General features: G+C 35.0%; 1 protein-coding gene across 7 annotated transcripts in view; it reads left to right on the forward strand.

Moving 5' to 3' along the window:
• The window catches only part of SEM1 (SEM1 26S proteasome subunit), a 306555-nt gene that overhangs the window by 15961 nt on the left and 272231 nt on the right, over positions 1 to 18363 (forward strand). For 4 of the 7 annotated variants that reach the window (XM_082398705.1, XM_082398702.1, XM_082398704.1 and 1 more), the window contains exon 2: positions 1616 to 1709. In XM_082398705.1, the coding sequence (XP_082254831.1) occupies positions 1616 to 1709 (94 nt within the window). Of the gene's footprint in view, positions 1 to 1615; positions 1710 to 6267; positions 6367 to 7489; positions 7685 to 18363 lie in introns of those variants that run through there. The other 3 variants (XR_014246522.1, XM_082398707.1, XM_082398706.1) reach the window with 3 other exon arrangements.

The following is an 18363-nucleotide window of genomic DNA, read 5'->3' on the forward strand; positions in this document are numbered from 1 at the left end:
TAAATGGAGGTACTTTATTATATTCTTAAATCATGATGTTGACATACGGCATTTAAAATTTTTTGTTAGATACCTAATGTAATGAATATAATACCCATATGAACCATTGTTGAATACCTTTAAATCTATATGTGCTTTATAAGAAAAGCCTAGAGCATACCTTTTCTTATTAACTTCTTTTTTTTTTAAAGATCGAAATGTTCTTAGCTATGTTTCTAATAAGTAATTACTAAGATGAAGCTACTAGGACACATTTAAGAGCATGTGTAACTCATGCTTACTGTTTTTGGAGGGGAGGGGATCAAGCAAAATACACAAGGTCTGATTTAGAGTTCTGTTGCATCTTTCACAACCAGCTGTCGTGCATATGCACAACAGGTATTGTTGTGGCTTAAGAATACAAAGGTAAATAAAAGAGTTTTACCCTTAAGGAGCTCAGATACTAGTAATGGACATAGGCATATAAACTGATAAATATGATTGTACAGTATGTAGGTGCTGTGATAGAGATATACACAAAAGAGGGGACCTAATCTCTGAAGGAAAGGAAGAGAGGGAATCAGGAAAGCTTCCAGAGGTGATTTCCAGACTGTTTTTTTTAAAACTATTTGTCTCAGATTTTAATTTTGAAACTCAACCCTATAGAAGTTTTAAATAAAGGACAAATGGGGGGAGTGTAATGGGTGAAGGGATCAAAAGGTACAGACTTGCAGTTACAAAAATAAGTCATGGAAATGTAACGTATAGCATGATGACTATAGTTATTCATACTCTATTGCATGTTTGAAAGTGGCTAAGAGAGTAGATCTTAAAAGTCCTGATCCAAAAAAAAAATTTGTAACTGTTGGTGACAGATATTAACTAGACTCATTGTGGAGATCATTTCTCAGTGTATACAAGTATCAAATTATGTTGTATACTTGAAACTAATATAATGTTATATGTCAATTATACCTCAAAAAACAAGAAGGCACCAAACACCCATGTTTCATCAGTTGTTAACATTTTGTCATATTTACTTTATTTCTATCATATGTATGATAGACATGTATGATATAAAATATATTTCAGAAGCATTTACAAGTAAACTGTCAACAAAGCGACACTTGATTCTTAAATATTTCAGCATGTGTGTCTTAAAGAATAAGGACATTCTCTAACACAATTTTACAACCATGTTTAAGAAAATATTTGGTTTGCTTTTTGTTATCTGTGTATGAGTTATCTTTTTTTATGTTTAGCAGCTTTGAATTCCAGGCCAGTATCGTCCTGCTACTCAGCTTACTTTTCTGTTATTGGTGCTGTGTTTTGAAAGATTGTATAATAGACCTTATAAAAATTATCAGCAAAGTAAATATCCTCCTGAAGTTACAATAAATTTTCATAGCAAATAGAATTTTTTGTATTAACTACTGTTTTAGATGATCTGCAAATTCAAGAATTGAGAAAACAAGATAGCATCAATTGAGATTTAAAGAGGAAGATTACCATTTCTCATAGATATGGTTTTAGATGTTTTGAATTGAGAGAGTTCAGTAGCAAGCTTTCTGAAGTTTTTGTATTTATGGAAATAATGTATGAGAAATATTTAGACGGCATCTGTTTCTGTTTTTAGACTGGGCTGGTTTAGATGAAGATGAAGATGCACATGTCTGGGAGGATAATTGGGATGATGACAATGTAGAGGATGACTTCTCCAATCAGTTACGGTAAGTTTTAAGCCAAATTTTTATATAGCTTAGTATTAATTGTAAGCATGGAATATGTAACTTTATATGACAATTGCCTTTGAAATAGATTTTCGAATTATGAAAAGTAAGATATATTGCCTCATCTCCTGTGTTTCTAAACATGAATACTTTGTGTAATTGCATAGAATTTTTGTTCTTTCTAGTCTCTTTATAAAAGTAGTTAAATAGAAGCATATTTGCTATTTTTTAAAATCCTTGTAGGTTTAATTCTGTCACTGTTAATTTTCTATCAATATTGAACAACTCAGCAGAAATTAGAATCATAGAGTGCTCAGACCCAGTGTATTGGTGATTCCCAAACTGGAATGGAGATTGAGGTGTTGGGAGTGTATTTTTTCATATTCACGTACAAATGTACCTAAAATGATTGATTGATTGATTATCGATTGATTGAAGTAAAATTTATATAATGTAAAATTAATCATTTTAAAGTGTACAATTTAGTGGCATTTTGTGTATTAATAATGTCATACAACCATCATCTCTATTTAATTCCAAAACATTTTCAGCACCCTAAAGGAAACACCATATCTATTAAGCAGTCGCTCTGCATTCCTCTCCTTCTCCAGCCCCTGGCAACTACTGATCTGCTTTCTGTCTCTGGATTTTCCTGTTCTGGGTATTTCATATAAATGGTATCACATAAATGATCTGTATGTCTAGTTTCTTTAACTTAGTATAGTGTTTTTAAATTTCATCCATGTTGTAACATGTATCTGTATTTGGTTCCTTTTTATGGCTAAATAATGTTTCCTTGTATACATAGGCCACAGTTTGTTTATCCATTCATTGGATGATGGACATTTGGGTTGTTTCCAGCTTTTGGCTGTTGTGAACAGTGTTACAGTGAACATTCATTTACACGTTTTTGTTTGAATATCTGTTCAGTTTTGGTGGGATTTAGTGGAATTGCTGGGCCATATTGTAATTCTGTTTTGACTTTTTGAGGAATTGCCAAACTGTTTTCCACAGCAGCTGAATAATTTTACATTACTACCAGCAATATAGGAAGTTTCTAACCTCTCCACATCCTCACCAAAACCTTTTTTTTTTTTTTCATTTTAACCGTCCTAGTGGATGAACTGGTATCTCATTGTGGTTTTGATTTGCATTTCTTTAATGACACTGCTGAGCTTCTTTTCATGTGTTTGTTGTCCATTTGTATATCTTTTTTGGAGACCTCTCTGTTCAAGTCCTTTGCCCATTTTCAAAGTTTGTCTTTTTGTTGTTGAGTTGTAAGAGTTCTTATTTATTCTGGCACTTATGGGACATATTATCTAGATATTTTGTCCCATTCTGTTAGGTTGTCTTTTCACTTTCTTCATAGTGTTCTTTGCACAAAAGTCCAATTTATCTACTTTTTAAGAACTCATTGCCAAATTCATGGTAATGAAAATTTATCCCTATGTTTTCTTCTAACGGTTCCAGAATTTTAGCTATTACATTTAGGTCTTTGATCCATTTTGCATGAATTTTTATATGTGGTGTGAAATAGGAGTCCAACTTCATTCTTTTGCATGTGGATATCCAGTTATACCAGCACCATTTGTAGACAGTTCTTTCCTCCCTCATTTTGTTTTGATTCAACCCATACATTATATGTCTTGGCCACAAAGATATCTGTGTAAACTATCACTTGCTTTGCTCAAACCATGATATAGAAATTCTATTGCAATCTTTTAATTTCCTAGTCTCTAGTACATTTTTCTAAAAAAGTAGTGAGATAATTTATACTAAATTTTTAAAATTTATTTTTAGTAGTGATACAGTAGCTTTTGTTCTAAACTGCATTTTTTTATGGGCTCAGAAACCCTACATTCTAAAGACTTTTTAGTATTTTGCTGGAAACTAATAACATTTTTACCCATCTCATTTCTCCCCTTTTTGGACATAGTACAGTTTGCTTTTCACGGTTATTCTGGCTCTTTTACAATTCTCCATGATTTCTCAAAACTGCTGACTCTCATTTTTTTCCTTCTTTCAGTACTCTGAGATGTAATTATTCAGGCCTTGAAACTTTAAACTACGTTAATGTAGTTTGGAATTATCTCATCTGTCTTAATTTTCAATTTTGTCTTAATGATGTTGTTTTTCTTTTTGCAGTTTTATGGACAAGATAGAGCAGTAGCTTGAACAGTAATCTTGCTTTTTCTTTAAGATCTATTCTGAGCATTGGATCTCTCTCTTCTCATTCTTCTTTAGCCATATTTGGCTTTCAAAAGCCCTTTTTGTTCTTTTTACAGATCTCATTCCATTCTGGGATTAAATTAATTCTATGTGTACAAGTTTTTGCCACTTTCTTTTTGTATTTATTTTAGGTTTATTTATTTTGCCACATCAGAGAAAACCTTGCTGCCTTTTTTTTTTTTTAATGCATCCCCTCTTTTCTTTCTCATTGTAAACATATGCTGTTAGAATACTTATTTTCAGACCTTACAACTCTGTTGATCCCTATTTTGTGTTTGATTTTAATCATGTATCAGTTTTTTCTTTTTGTTATCTTCTTGAAATTTTTAAAGTTGAGACCAAATGAGTTTTCTTCTTTCACTATTCAGAAGAGTCAAATTCCTCCCAAGTGGCTTTTGGGGTGAGGGTGTTTTTCATTAGTCAGAAAATAGCACTTTTCTCTTAACAATTAAATCAAGACATTACTGAATACTTTGGTTTTATTAGGGGACTTTTAGTAGTAAATGTATTGATAATTGGATTTCTTGTCACTACTGCGTCTTGCCTTTTTATTGGTTTTGGAAATAGAACATTATCCTTATATTCTTTGTGGCTTGTTGGTTTTATAATATACCTCCATAGTGCTCTTATGTTCTATGTTGTGTTTCTGCCTTTAGGTTTGTGGATTTTTGTAAGTGTATAAATCTTGATACCTCCATTAGTGAATGAGATTTTTCTTTTTATTTTCCTATTTGTGTTGTGAGTTTTTCTTTTTTAAACAAAGTTTTTGATGTATCAGTAGTGCTATCAAGTAGAACTTACTGTAGTTATGGAAATGTTCTGTAAGCTGCACTATCCAGTACAGAAGCCACTAGTCACATGTGGCTGTTAAGCACATGAAATGTGGCCAGCACAGCTGATAAACTGAATTTTTAATTTTATTTAATTTTAGTAAATAGCCACATCTGATTACCATATTGGACAAGGCAACCTCAGATAACATTTATATTCTTGCTTTTAAAAACTGTCTTTAACAAGTCTCCTGCAAAGATGTTCTTTTCAGTCTTTGTAAAATGCATCGAGGCCCTTAATGTGGTATTATAAACCATGGTAAATAACATGTCTCGTTTCATTATTTTGGCCGTGCCGCACTCGGCTTTCGGGATCTTAGTTCCCCTACCAGGGATTGAACCCGGACCCAGGCAGTGAAAGTGCTGAGTCCTAACCACTGGATCGCCAGGGAATTCCCAAAACATGTTTTATTGTTTTCTCATATGATTGAGTCCTAATTCCATCTAAATTTAGAGAGGCAGTTTATACTCTAGAGTCAGTCAGATTCACTGAGTTCCAGCCCCTGTCTGCCTCTTACTTAGCTGTATGGCCTTGCCAAGGACTTAGCCTTAAACTTTCCATGTTTCCCTTTCAGTGTAATTTACCTTCAACAAGTAGAAGTACAAAGAAGGCCAGCAATGTTTCCATATAACTAAAGATCATTCTGTTTTTACTGCTTTTGAAACATTTGTTTATGTACGTATCAGTAGAAATAGGATTATGAGATTTTTTTGACCTGTATCACATTTTACATAAAAATTCCCAAAGGTCAATAATTCCTGGTTTACCATGTCAGATATAGCCAGTGTCACATAGCAGAGTAGTTTCTTGGATAATAAGAGTTCTGAAACCTACTAGTGGCTGTTAGTCTTCTTCTTGTTTTGTTGTAAAAGGAATGCTGCTGTTTTTGTTTCAAATAGTGTATATTCACTATGTGTGCCCTATGATATCTTTCCAATTGTGCTGGATTTCTTTACTTTTTCATCTCTGTTGGATTTTTCCATTCAACAGGCTCATGATATTAGTGTTTTTGTATTGTTTTGTACTTAGTGGTGTTCATTTATTTTCCTTTTGGTTTCTTACAAGTCCTAAATTCTACCAAAGAACTTTTCATCTTTTCTAAGAATTTAGCTAATTGAGAAATATCTCATACTCTCCTTTGTGTTTGTAAACAATTTATAAATGTAATTGGTCACCACCTCCTGTCATGAAGGCAAACAGAGACACAAACTCGGATGGATTTGGTGACTTATTACCTAAATCTTAGGTTGAATTTTGGGGTTTTTTGTTGTAAAATAAGAGAAAATGAATAATCTACAATGATTTTGTTAAAGGCAGCAGAAGTATTGTTTAAGAAAGTTTAAAATTACCTCCATTTTAAATAGGAAACATATGAAGGACAGGTATTATAATCTTTAATTTCCTGAGGAGGAGAGGACAAAGGAAGCATTTTAGTTAAATTTAGCAAAGGAGGCGGTAGAGTCAGAAACTTGTGCTGATCTCTTGACTCCTAATCCAGTGTTTTACCACCAGCGCATACTGTCCTCTACACCTGAGCAGAAGACAAAGATGATTCATATGAATAAGCTCTGGCCTTAATATTATTCATGGACTTTAGGTCAGTATTTGTATTATAAATATCTAAAAATTTTAAGGAAGTGAAGGAGTTTGGGGAAATGAGTAATAAATATTATACATTGTTCTTACCATGTATTTTTTGCATCGCATTTACATTGGATAGTGTGATAGTGTCTAAGCGAAATTATACTTGAGAACAAATGTCTTTTTATCTTAGATGTAACGATGTAATCATGCTTAACATTTGTACAATTTTATCATAGGTTGGTCCTCACATAATTTTATTGTGAACTTTTATAAAATCAGAATTGTGGCAGAAAAGTTGCTGGTGATATTTGGAATGGTAGTTTAAATAACTGATATTGATTACAGGGCTAAACCTTTTTGTGCAAATGTTTATACAAGGCAGATCAACAATTGCAGTTGACATTCTCAAAGTATGACTGAAATTTCAGGTTGAAAAAATTACTTAAAATTATAAGAAGTTTCTTTTTAAAGTGTTTATATTTATGCCAGTATACATTTTTGAGATTTTTATCCACATTTAAAGTTAGGAAAGTAAAGTCTTGTTTAATATTTTATAACTTATTTATTATATTTAGTCTACATATATTTAATACAGAATAATTCTCACACACCCTTAAATTTGATTAATAATTTTTGTTTTGTTTAAGGCAGTATATATGTCAATATGAAAAGCGATCTGTTTGTTGTTTATGTGTAAATAACAGTATTGTAATTATAAAATCTCTGAAAGTTTGATAGCAGTGTCTAGTGTTCTTAGCCATATGGTTAATGATTCTTGAAATTTATGTTTAAATATTTATTATGAACAGAATAATTGTACAGTATTTGGAAAATATCAATAATTCCCTCACATTTCTTCCATAAATAGATTTATCAGAAAAATAAGGAATATAAAACATAACTTTACTAATGGGAAAACCAAATTTTATTAGCATTATGTTGATTCACATCCAGTTTCCTTCTAATATAGATTTGTTTTTAGGAACTAAAGTAAAGCTATTTTGTAGTATTTTAAATTGATGTTTAGGCTTATTAGCTCAATTATTTATTAATTGTGTTATTTCTAAAAATCATCTGTTTCTTTAAATTATCATGAAGAATGTCTAGTGATGTTGTTCTTTTGTGTTTCTTTATAGAGCTGAACTAGAGAAACATGGTTATAAGATGGAGACATCATAGCATCCAGAAGTGCTGAAGCAACCTAAACTTGAACTGTTTACTAAATTCTAGAGCAGAGAACCCAGGATGGGACACTTAAAAAATGTTTATTTCATTACCTCCTTGGATTTATTTTTGTTTTTGTAACACAAAAAATAAATGTTTTGATCTAATATTGGTTTGGTTCAGAAGTCTTGATCTTTTGACTCTCCTCATTAATTTTCTCATACTGTTTGTGATTTTTCCAGAGCTTTATTATAGACAGCAAAATTTCCTATTAATGAATTTTTTTTTTTTAATGTTAACTGAGGCTCCAAGAGGTTAAATGATTTGAGGCCAGAATTCATCTGATTCCAAATTCAGTACTTTTCTTAAACCACGTAGACTAAATGTTGGTCTTATTTATAAGGTATTCCTTTTAAGTTACATTTAACCTTAATTTCATCTGTATTTTGAAAGCTTAGACATTTACTGACATTTCTAAGGTGACCCTTCAAAACCTGTGTTTTTAAAATATTAATCATTTTAAATTGCTGTAATTAGTTCCTAAGCCATTAATAATATTAATAGTTGATAAAGTATTATTAGTTGTTAAAATCCAGAGTGGTTTGATCACACTTCTAAGAATGATGTCTCTGTCAAAACTGGGTAAGTGGGCTCAAGATGCTTTGTTAACATGTGCATATTCTCAGATACTACAGAACAGATTCATTTAGTACAATTAAGTTTCTGCACAGTGATTACTGTTTCCACATCTACTTTTGTGAAGGGGGAGATTTAATTTGATTGGTAAAGGATTCTTATAAGACTTAGAATGGAGCTAATATATACAGTTTTAATTTGGAATATTTTCAAACTTGAATGTGTTACTTATTTAGAAGTAGAATCATTGGTACTGTGGAGTAATTTAAAATCTAAAAGTTATGTAACATGATGTAGTATTGACACCAAAATAGGAGTTGGGCACCTGAAATATAATTTAAGGTATGCCTCGAAATGATTTTGAACATAAGTAAGTTTTCTCCTATTAAGACAAACATGAATCTGCCTTGCCTACTAGATGGAACTACTGGATGATCACATGGAATAAAGAATAAGAAAGAACTTTGAAAATTATAAAAAAAAAAACATTTTTTAAATCATATAATGAAGCACAGGCAGCCATACTAATGTAGCATTTGAAGAAATATTCTGATGTATATTTTCTCACTATTCTGGTAAGCGGTTTACAAGGGCATTGTTAGACCCCATACCACCTTCACAATGTCAGATTAGTACCCAGAGGGATGGCCACTTCATATAACTTGAATTTAAATTGGTGAGGTACCATTCTGAAACCTCACAGGAATTGGGCAGAGGTTTTAATGGGTTACCTCTAGTTTTTCAGTGTTTTGTCAATAAGTTTTCAAAATTTAGTTTAGGTGGCTTTCTCTGTTAAGGATTGAATACCTGAAAATTGATAGTTGGCATCAGGATGATGAAGCACATCATTGGTAGGAAGTTAGACTAGCCAGGCAGCTGAAGAAAATTATTTTTATGGGATTTTACAGTTAGTAGATATTCTTCAACTTTTGATCTTCACAGTGAACCTGTGAAGCAGGCAGGAAGGGCCTGTCTATTGTAAACATCTCATGAAATAGAAAACTGGGTCTCACAGAAAATAAGTTAAGAAATGAAAGGGTCCAAGGTTGCATAGCCAACAGTTGTCAGATGTGGATTAGAACCCAGGTTTTTTCCTTTGTAATTTTCCATAATGACTTAATTCAATTTGAATCATTTTGAATTCAAATTGTAGATGTAATAATGGTCAGTATTTTTCATCAGGCCTTAGATTAAAATTGTTGGCCATTGGATGCCATGTCCCTTCATACTGTTCCCACTGAATATTTAATTTAGATGACTATGATAATGAGCCAACTCTCTTTTGAAAGATTGTATAGTGTATTAATAATGCTTTTTTTGTGGCATGTCAAGATGTGCCCTGTATTTTTTAAAGATATCCATATCTTTTTTCTCCCACACTTAACCTTAAGTTGAAAGAAGGAACATCTGCCACCCTTTGGCAGTGAGCTAATAATTTGCACTACTCTCAATCCACCCACATATATGACATTGAAGAGTTGGACTAGAGTTTTCTAGCTACCTTAATGGCTCCTGTTTTACTCCACTTTTAAATCTTGGTATGGGTCCAGACTCTGCCCTAGGTCCACTTCTTGCTCTATCCATATACTCTCTTTAGTAATCTCGTCTGGTCTCAGTTGCTTAAAACAAACAAACTCTGATGTGATTCTCTATTCTCAGTCTTGGCCTCTCCCTGAAACCCCAAACTCATAATCAGCTAACAACTCCATCACCTCTCCAGTGTCTAATGAGTATCTTAAAGACAACTTGCTGAAAACAGAAACCTTGATAATCTTTCTCAAACCTGATCTTTTCTCTAGTCTTTTGCATCGCAGTGGGTGCCCCCTTTTTCCCAATGCTAAAGCCAGCACTGTTAGAGCTCTTCTTGAATCCTCTCTTCTCCCAGTATTCAATCCCTTGACAAGCCCTGTCAACTCCATCCCCAAAGAATATCCCATGTATTTAATATCGTTGCCTGCCTCCTCAACGTCTATTTCCCCCTTCCTCTTTTCTAACAAATACTCATATTTCCCCCTCAGGTATCCATCCTTCATTCACATAGGCCATGTGACTCAAGGCAAGCCAACCCCATTCCCAATTCATCTCCTATACAAATGAATGAATGAGGGATGGACAGGCTTAATAAGTGTGGGCCAATGAAACAATGGGCTAGAGTCAAATGGCAAAGAGGAATTCTGGCTCTTGAAATAGCACATAAAGTGAGGCTCTCTGGATATGAATAAGGGAGCACCTAGTCTCAATTGCTAGTGGCAGTGGTCTAACAACCATTCCAGTTTGAGGGTTAAAATGATTAGAAAATCTGGAAGAACATGGTTCTATGATGTCATCATTGAACCTGCTCTAGCACTAGGCTTCCTGAAAATAAGCCTATGAATTTCGTTATTTAAGACATCTTAGGTTGGGTATTTGGTTTCTTAGCATATCCAGAATCTTATCTACTTCCTCTTACTAATGTCTTAGTCTAAACCACCACCATCGTTGACTAGGATTTTCTGCAATGATCACCTAACTGATCTCTGCTGCTACTTTCTCTGCCCTATAGTCTTGTGGGAAAAACAGAGGAATCTTGTTAAAATTTAGATCCTGTCACCCCTTAAATGCCATCAAGGGCTTCTTAAAGCAGCATAAAATCTGAAGAATAAGTAAAAAATCACCTAAGCAGAAAATGATTACATGTAGTTGCTTGAACATGCCCAGGGACCTTTGTACCAGTTGTTCCCTGCAATGCTTGCCTTCTTCATCCTCACAAGTCAGGCCTTCCCTAGTCACTCAGTCTAAGGTATCCACCTAGTCGATCCGTAAGAGGTTACCAGGAAAAAAATGCTCTTCAATAATACTTGATTTTTCCATTAATGTTGCAATGCTAATGTTCAGAAAAGTATGTTTTCAGAAAGTAGTGGTGAATGATGACCAGAATATTGACTTGGTTTTACTCTCGCTGTAGTTGTCTTGGGAGGCTGATGGACTGCCAAAAAGGTTAATGCAGGATAAATTTCATTTTATGGTAGATATGGTTTGAATCCACTTGTCAGGTTGAATCACTATATTGTTATTCCTTTTGTTCCACAGATGTCATGGAATTAAATGAAGTTTATACTTCTGCCCTTTTTGTTACCCTTTGGCTACCGTTTATTATTCAGCAATTATTAGAACAATATCAGTAATGGCAATAAGGTAGGATGACATTTTAGAGTAAGGTAACTATTAGATAGTCTTAAGTTTTTTCCCAATGAAGATAATATTTAGATTTATAGGAAGGACCATTACTAACATTGTAGTTGTACACAGAAAATTTAAAACTATCTAGATTGTTATCTGCACCTGAGCCAGCATACCTTTATTTACAATGTAATACTGTATATTTTTCCTCTTGGTTATTGTTTTTATTCTTTGGTTTGTTTTGTTTATTATTGGTCTCCTGTTTTAGGTTGTGAATTCTTTAAAGGTAGAACCCCTTTTGTATTCATCTTAATACCTCCTTGTCTTAGTTTGGGTTCTCTCGGAGGCAGACCTAGAGATAAGGATTTGAATGTGAGTAGTTTATTACAGAGGTCACAGGGGAATTGGGAGAGTGCGGCAAGAAATGGAGGGAAGCTAATAAAGTGTATATCAAGCAAGTTACAACCTTAATTCTACCTGGGAATTCTGGGAGGCCGTTTACAACATACCACAGTTACTTGAACCAAGGGGCTAGTGGGCCAGGGTATTTACCAACTCCAGTCAGTCATTGGTTGAGGGTGAGTCTGAGAGAGGGAAATTGTTAAATTCTCCAGTAACTTATGGTTTGGCCCATGTGCATGGAGAGTTCATTCTGGCTGCCAGGGAAAAACTTCAGGCAGAATCACAGCTGCTGACAGTTGGAAGTGAGGCTGTCCTCCGTGGAAATGGTAAGTGATGAATGAATAAGGGCAGGGCACTGACAACATCTGCACATCCCTAGGCTATACTTGATGTGTCTTAAATATTTACTATAAAGTAAATCTTGAAACCATTGATTAGGAGATCAGAAGAAGCATTGGCAGAATCAGCATAGACCAGGAAGTAGAGTAGAGATATCTTTTAATAATGAGAGATGACTTTTGCCTTTCTTCTTGGTTATCAGACACAAATCCATATACTAAGTCATGTCATCTAACTGGTTGTACCAATTCAAAACTTGTATCCTGCTACAAGAGGTCATTAGGATCACCAATGACAATGAAATATACTTTTAATTGTTACCTGCAGGGAAAATGTCCTGCAGAAAAATTTTCATAACTTTTTGCTTTGGCCAAAATAACGACATCATTGAAGTTCAGTAACTACTCAATAAATTGATCACATGAATCGTGTTTATATTTTCAAGATTAATCTCTTAAGGTAAAATAATATGCTTTTATCTACATTAGTGTTCATAAGTAAATAAAGATGACTTTAATAAGGATGTTTGAATTTTGCAAACCTCATACTCAAAGGCTCATGGTTGGCATTTTGTGTAGAAACCTATGGTCCAAGTTAATAGGAAGTATCTTAATGATGTTGATTATGATATTTCTAAGTAGAGGAATGGACAAAACACTGATGTTATGAGAAGAGAAATTGCTTTTCTTTGTTAAGGCTAAGAAGGTCACTATCATTAACCACAAAGTTGACAATTTATGTTTGTATCATTTAATATTTGTCAATAGTTTCCCCTTTGGTGATTAAAAAAAGGGCAGATGCTAAATTATGTTGGCTTCGGAGACATATGTATCTTTCCTCTGAAGCAGGACTGTAGGAAAAAATTATACAGGAGAAAGATGTCTTGCTGAAATATATCAAAATTATAAGCAAAATTTTAAATGCTATTTATATATTGGAGAGTTTTCATATTTTACAATTTAGCTTGTTAAATAAGTGTAGTAAAATGTTTTGGAAGCTGTATTTTCACTCTGACAATAGTCTTCGTCTATATATTACTAGTTGTCAGTAGTGTAGGGGATTAATTGCTGTTTGATTTTATTGTTTTTCAAATTAAAATTACTTGTTGATAGACTAACAAATTGTCTAAGTCTTTTTAAAAGCCACTGGAAGAGAGCGTATATACTTTTCCTTTTCCATGGGAAATTTTTTTTCTTAATTTTTCCTGTCTGAATGAAATTGGTTATCTTGTTTTTAGAACTATCATAAGGTACAGAAAAATATAGGGATATTCAGTCAGGGATTAGATGAGTGATGTCAAATGGTGTTCCCAGGAGCCTGTGGGAGAAGGTGTGAGGATGGGGATCCACACATCCCTCTTTGTTTCAGTGGTAGTTTTTTGACCTTTATTTGTTTTAGACATTGGGATTCAGTGTAAGATTTTACTTGAAAAATTGATTCCACTGCCTTTCTTTTAACGTTTGATAACAGAGATCTACATTTTCTACAATATTGGCAATTTCTCCTAAATACTACCCAAGTAAGTTAGGTTTTACTTTCTGTCCAGATTCAGGGTGGAGCCACTTCATACTGTGAAAATTATAAGCATTTTTTTCTAAGTTTGCTGAGTTTCTGTCATCTATATATTTGTGACTATGATGTTAGGCTTATGGAATTGGACAGATTCTTAAAGAGCATGTACCTCTATCACTTCATTTTACAGATGAAGATATAAACCCAAAGCGGTTGTGACAAGTCCCCAAGGTCACATTGGGCAGAAGCAAGAAAAGATTATATTCCATTATTCTTTCTACTGCATTGAACTTTCTCTTTTAGAGGTTCTGTTTCATCAAATCTTGAATAAGAAGTATTTGTTAAAATTGGGAAATATTAATGGCATACAGGAAAGGATGAGAACAAATAACATTGCAAAAGAAGTTAATCCATTAAAAAAATATTTATTGAGGAGCTACCATGCCTCAGGTACTGTTACTTACTGAAACAAGGCTGTTAACTTACATATGAAAAATCTACATGTGTTCTATGCAGTATGTGGTGTTAATATAAGTTAAGCAGATGACTCCTGGCCTTGAGGGCTAAAATAATTTCCATTTTTAATACCATATTGGACATTGGTTTCATCTTGGCCACCTAGGATACCTTGCCCTTTGTGTTAATAACAACACCCAGATTTCCTTATGGGTAATTAACACCACCACCTCCCTACTCCAACCATCCCCCACCCCGACCCCGCCTTTGGAGGGCCAAAAATCAAGTTCATCCATCCAGCCCTAACCAAAGGGGTGGAAAGCATATGGCCAGTTCTAGGCCAATTAAACTCTTTTTCCTGGGACCTTCTATCTCCGAGAGATACAAACATGGGGAAACTGTCAGAATTCATTCAGTCTTGACCACTGAATAGTTCCCATTTCGGAGATCCTCTCCTTGCCAGAGCATCTTAGATTCTATCCTTCTCAAGGCTAGCATTTCAGCCTCATCTTTGATTCTCATAACTCTTGTGTTCTTTCACTGAATTCCCTTAAGCTTACGTTAATTAAAGTTGGTTTCTCTCACTTACACTGATACCTTTCTGCAATTCTTTATTGGACATGAAACACAAACTATTAGAGAAGAACGGGAACTATGAATAGTTAGGTTCTTTGTCTCAAGTCCAAAACCTGAGTCATTGTACCAAGAAATGACAACCCTAATCCCCCCCCACTCCCTGCAATAAACCTTGTAGCTCTTTGTTATATTAACAAGCTTGGTATCAGGAGACCTGTTGCACAATAAAGATAATTCCCTTCTCTAACTTATCTTCTCCCATTTAAAGGCTGATTCCTAAGGAGTGGTACTGGGCCTCTTAGGGCTGTGAAGCACTGTCATCCTTTTCCCAGCCTTCATTTTCATCTGTTAAAGTACCATCGCACCAGCCCTCTGCTGAGTGCTGTTGACCTTGCTCGCTGATTGCTTTTAGTGATTCCCTTCAATGATTGATGAGATGACTGGACAGTAATGAAAACAGAGCTGATTCACTTTATTTTAGCAGGATTAAAGCCTGAAAACAAATCTAATTTTCTTTTATGGGGAGGGGAAATAGGAACAAAAGACTTTCATCAATGTCTTAAAGTAACATGAAAGGAAGACTGGAGGACTTAATATGGTAAAAGGAAACTTTGTAAAGGAAAGGAAGCATAACTGTTAGATTCCTAACGGAAGGAGTGGTGGTTCTCTAATTTCCTTTTTAACAGTAAATGCCATTCACATGCTAGGCAGGTATATATACTAGTTCACAGACCCTCCGGATAAGTTTGTGATCGAAACTGGGAGAAAAAGACGTGGGAGAAATAAAAGTCATGGAAAAATTGAAGAGATTATAATGGAGCTTTGGTCAGCATAATTTGAGATCTTTCCCTTTCCATGATCTCTCTATGAAATCGGGAAAATCTAGCTTATAGGAAATTAAGATATGTAGAAAGTTCTTGAGTTCTTTGAGTTGTTTTTCTGCCAGTGGTGATGAATATAAAGGGTTAACTATTAAAAACTATATTGTAGCACAGAATGTTAGATATTTGTACATATTTTTAAAGTTAAAATTCTAATCCTTTTAATACTTGTATGCAAGTTACAGGTACCTGTGACTATGGTAGGCCCTATCATAGAAGGATGGACTACTGCAAGAACACTTCTCGTTTCAAATTTTCCTTGCAGGAATAAATAGGTGGTTCAATCTGTAGGTAGAGAAAAAAGCAGCAGAATAGCCCAATGCGATATCATTGCATTACTGTAATCACAGTTTACTAGTATGACTTAATCACTAGGCCTCTGTTTTATAACTGAAAAAGATAGATGTATCAGTCAGGGGCAGGGCCACTGCCTGTCTATACCGTGCCTCTGTGGAAATTGGAAAATGCCACTCTTTCCTCCAGTAGAATGTAGCCCCTTGGCAAGTGGAGCACAGGCTGGATTTCAGCTCTCCTGGTTTCTTTTGCTGGGTTCTCTTATACAAAGTACTACCTACATAGCTATACATAATAGCCCTGGTTTGACTTTTTGGTTGTGTGCAACAGAGACTAACCCCAAATATTTTAAGCCAAAGGAGAATTTACTGGCAGGATATTGGGGGCTGCAAAAATCTGAGAAAGTGACAAGAGCTAGGGCATCTCTGGCACCAGGAGTTAACCAAGGTTTCAACTCAGGAGCTTCCTGGTCCTTGGGTCCTCAGGGCTGCAATGGATTTGACCTCTGCCTGTACCCTCTTCCTTCATTTCACTCACTCAGGATTTACCATCCCTGGAGTGGTGTTTGATTGCCTGGCCCCTGGGTATAGCAGGGAGCTCGTGAAGGAGCAGGCTTGCCATTTCTGAAGTGGGAAATGGCAGAGAGGTGGCACTTAGTGACCTCCCCCTGAGACTACACACCATTTGAATTATCCCCAAGGGGAGGCTGGTGTGCTATTAGGAAGATGGGTATATGTGGAGAGAGTTGGGTGCTGGATAACTACAAAATGATAAATGTATGGTATAGGGCTTAGGTAATAATATCTGCTATTTTTACCTGGGTAAGTTATTATCTAGTCCAAGTTCTGGTACAAAACTGCTGTAAAGACAGTGACATAAAAAGTGTAATAACTAAAGGCACTTAATGTAACTAATTTTCCTGACCCAGTGTTGTAGTGCATGTCCTTTTCTCTGTGTATGGAAGTGATGGCAGAAATGAATAACCCAGGAAAGAAGAATCTCAGGTGAAAATGTGTAGTGAAATACTCAAAAAGTAATGTTGTGAATTCATGATTCCTCTTGGTTCTTTGTAGTCTGCCCCATAGGGCAGAAGACAGTTTTCTTTGAGAAAGAAGAAAGGTCCCAAATTTCTATTATCTCCTTTCTTACAGATAGAAATGCACTTATTTTTTACCTTTTCTTTTCTTTCTCTTTCTCTTTTTTTCCTTCCTTTCTCCATCCCTTCCTCCCTCCCTCCTTTCTTTCTTTCTCCCTTTCTTCATGTTCTTTCTTTTTTTCCTACTCTTTCTACCCTTTCTTCCCTTTCTTTCCTTTCTTTCTGCCATACTCAGAGATAGCAAAGAAGTGCTTGTTATAATCAACAATGTGATCTGCTGGGGGTGGGGTGAGGTGCTGTGTCACTAGGCTCTTATAAGATCCAGAGCCTTCCACGTGACCCTTCCCGGCTCCTCCCTCCTGGTGCTTTTGGACAGGGTTACTAGAATGGGAGAGAGCATAACAGCGGTTCTGGTTTTCGGTTCTTACCCATGACACTCTGCTGATTTTCCTCTTAGCTGTGAATGTTTTCATGCCCTTGAGTTTCTTCTGTGTACAAAACTTTTTTGTAGTCAAGTCTTGTACAAATTTCTGGCCCAGCATGTAGTCCAGTGGAATTTGTCTTTCTTCCAGTGCCATTGTCCATATTATGAAACAACAAACTTCCTGCTACTTTATATATACTTCTTTTGATGGATAGATGGTCACTTATTTTTTAAAAAAATACAATAAATAAGTAAATAAAAATTTAAAAAATACACTGTTCTAAGACCTAATGATGTTCTAAGCTTTAGTTTATTTTTCTGTTTTATTGGAAAGTACAACCTAGATGTTCTTATAGATTTCTTGTGTATCTTATAGTCTAGGGGTGGAGACAAGGAAAAAACAAGTGGACAAATGTGTAATTATTAATTACAAATTATGAGGGAAATAATATTAAAGAAAAACAGGGCTCAATATTAAGAATAGTAAGGGTGGTACCTACTTAAGAAAGGATGACTATTAGGCTTCTCTGAGGAACAGATAAGTCATGATCTGAAGATTGACAAGTAACCTATTAGACAGGTGGATGGGGAGGTGGGAGTCAAGGGTGGGGGACGTAAGGTTGGTGTGGGGGTGGGATGTAAGTGGTGTATATTATTCAGGATGGGCTAGGCTTAAGCTAAGGTAGCAAATCATAGCTTAACACTTAAAAGTTTATTTCTTGCTTACATGAAGTATGTTCTGTGAGACAGCTATACACTTGGTGAGTCAGGTCCATCACATGGATTCTGATCTTGACACACGGGTGCCACGTCCTCACCAAAAGGGGGGAGGTTATGCAGTGCTTTTCTCCACTGTTAACAGACCATTGACCTGATCTGAGTTCACAGCCCTACGTAAATGCAAAGAGCTGGTATGCTCAGGAAGGAGTAGAGAGCTGTGCATTGTTGAGCACGGGTCACATCCACCTCAGAGTCTGTGGGAGTGAGTCAGGAGCTAGAACATTCCAGGCAGAGAGAGCAACCTGGAGGAAAGTTTTGAGGTAAGATTATGGTTAGTATACTGCAGTACTA

Source organism: Balaenoptera borealis, assembly GCF_965194805.1.
Source record: "Balaenoptera borealis genome assembly, chromosome: 7".
In the NCBI taxonomy this organism is placed as follows: domain Eukaryota; kingdom Metazoa; phylum Chordata; class Mammalia; order Artiodactyla; family Balaenopteridae; genus Balaenoptera; species Balaenoptera borealis.